This window comes from Pyrgilauda ruficollis, unplaced genomic scaffold (genome assembly GCF_017590135.1).
Source record: "Pyrgilauda ruficollis isolate IOZ18807 unplaced genomic scaffold, ASM1759013v1 scaffold399, whole genome shotgun sequence".
Classification (NCBI taxonomy): Eukaryota; Metazoa; Chordata; class Aves; order Passeriformes; family Passeridae; genus Pyrgilauda; species Pyrgilauda ruficollis.
Genome location: NW_024525478.1, coordinates 46,958 through 48,772, shown reverse-complemented (window position 1 = coordinate 48,772; position 1,815 = coordinate 46,958). Strand labels below are relative to the sequence as shown.

The following is a 1,815-nucleotide window of genomic DNA, read 5'->3' as shown; positions in this document are numbered from 1 at the left end:
GGGGGCGGGGGGGGGGGGGGGACACAGGGACACCGGGGCACGGGGGCACGGGGCAGGGGGAGAGGGGAGGTCTGTGCCGTGTGGGATGTGCCCCTGCCGTGCCCTCCCCAAGTGCGGGGTGTCCCTGTCATGCTGTGCCATGCTGTGCCCGTGCCATGCAGTGCCCGCAGCAGAGCCGTGCCATGTCACACCCAGCTGTGCCGTGCCTGTCCCGTGTCCTTCCCATGCCCATTCCATGTCCCCGTGATGCCTGTGCCACCATACCCCTGTGAGTGTCACACCCATCCCGTGCCAGGCTGTGCTGCCTGTGCCATGCCACGGCCATGCCACGGCCATGCCATGCCATGCCCCTGCAGTGCCCACGCCACCCCCACGTGTGCCATCCCCGTGCCACACCCGTGTGCAGGACATGCCTGTGCCACACTGTGCCCGGAACACAGTTCAGTGCCATGCCGTGCCACACCCGTGTGCTGGCCGTGCCATGCCATACCCATACTGTGCCATTCCTGTGCTGTGCCATGCCGTGCCGTGCCATGACATGCCATACCCACACTGTGCCATGCCTACCCACACTATGCCATTCCTGTGCCCACTGCCCTGCCCTGCCCTGCCCTGCCATGCCATACCCACTCTGTGCCATTCCTGTGCCCACTGCCGTGCCGTGCCGTGCCATGCCGTGCCAGCCGGTGGAGGTGAGCGGGGCCATCGAGGAGGAGTTCGCCGTTGCCCGGCTCTACATCAGCAAGATCAAGTCAGAGGTGAAGTCGGTGGTGAAGCGCTGCCGGCAGCTGGAGAGCCTGCAGGTGGAGTGCCACCGCAAGCTGGAGGTGACAGGGCGCGAGCTGTCCTCCTGCCAGCTCCTCATCTCCCAGGTGCGCCAGGGCCGGGCGCTGCCACTGCCAGGGCACCCCGGCCTCTGGTGGCACAGGGTTTTGTGACCCTCGCATTTGGTGACACCAGGCTTTGGTGGCCCAGGGGTTCTGCCACCCACATTTTGGTGGCCCAAGATTTAGTGGCTCCAGGGTCTGGTGGCACAAGACTTAGTGGCTCCAGGGTTTGGTGGCTCAGGGTTTTGTGTCCCCAAGATTTGGTGACACCACAGTTTGGTGGCTCTGAGGTTTGGCAGCTGAAGGCTTTGGTGTCCCCAGAATTTGGTGGCCTGGGGATTCTGTGACCCAGGTTTTGGTGGCCCCAGGGTTTGGTGGCCAGGGGTTCTGTGACCCAGGGTTTGGTTTCCTGGGGTTTTGGTCGCCCTGGATTTCTCAGCCCTGGGTTTGGTGGCGCCAGAGTTTACTGGTTTGGTGACCCTGGGGTTCAGGGGTCCTGGAGTTTGGTGGCTCCAAGGGTTTGGTGACCCTGGGTTTGGTGACCCTAGGTGTTTGACTCCGCTGGGGTGGGGGCTTGGTGGCACTGGGGGGTGCTGGGGGGGCACCTGGGGGTGGCCCTGGGCGTGCTGGGGGGACGTTCCCGCGGGTGTCGGGGTCAGGTGCCCCTGGGGGTGTCGGGGGGCACCTGAGGGTGGTCCCGGGGTTGGGGGTTGCCAGGGCGGTGCCCCCGCGGGTGTTGGGGCGATGGTGCGGGGCGGGTGCCGGGAGCGGGCCGGGGGTGCCGGTGCCCCCGGGCGGAGGCTGAGGCCGGTGCCGGTGCCGGTGCAGCACGAGGCGAAGATCCGCTCGCTGACCGAGTACGCGCAGAGCCTGGAGCTGCGCAAGCGGCACCTGGAGGAGGCGCACGACGCGCTCGGGGAGGAGCTGGCCAGGCTGCAGGCGCAGGGTGGGGGCGCGGGGGGCGCGGGGGCACTGCGGGAGCGCGGGG

General features: G+C 67.5%; 1 protein-coding gene across 1 annotated transcript in view; it reads left to right on the top strand.

Moving 5' to 3' along the window:
- LOC121358517 (kinesin heavy chain-like) overlaps window positions 1-1,815 on the top strand; it is a gene marked incomplete at its 5' end in the record, with an annotated part of 22,397 nt that overhangs the window by 16,313 nt on the left and 4,269 nt on the right. Inside the window, 2 exons of the mRNA XM_041476745.1 lie at window positions 684-872; window positions 1,656-1,773. Coding sequence (XP_041332679.1) covers window positions 684-872; window positions 1,656-1,773 — 307 coding nt within the window. The remainder of the gene's footprint in view (window positions 1-683; window positions 873-1,655; window positions 1,774-1,815) is intronic.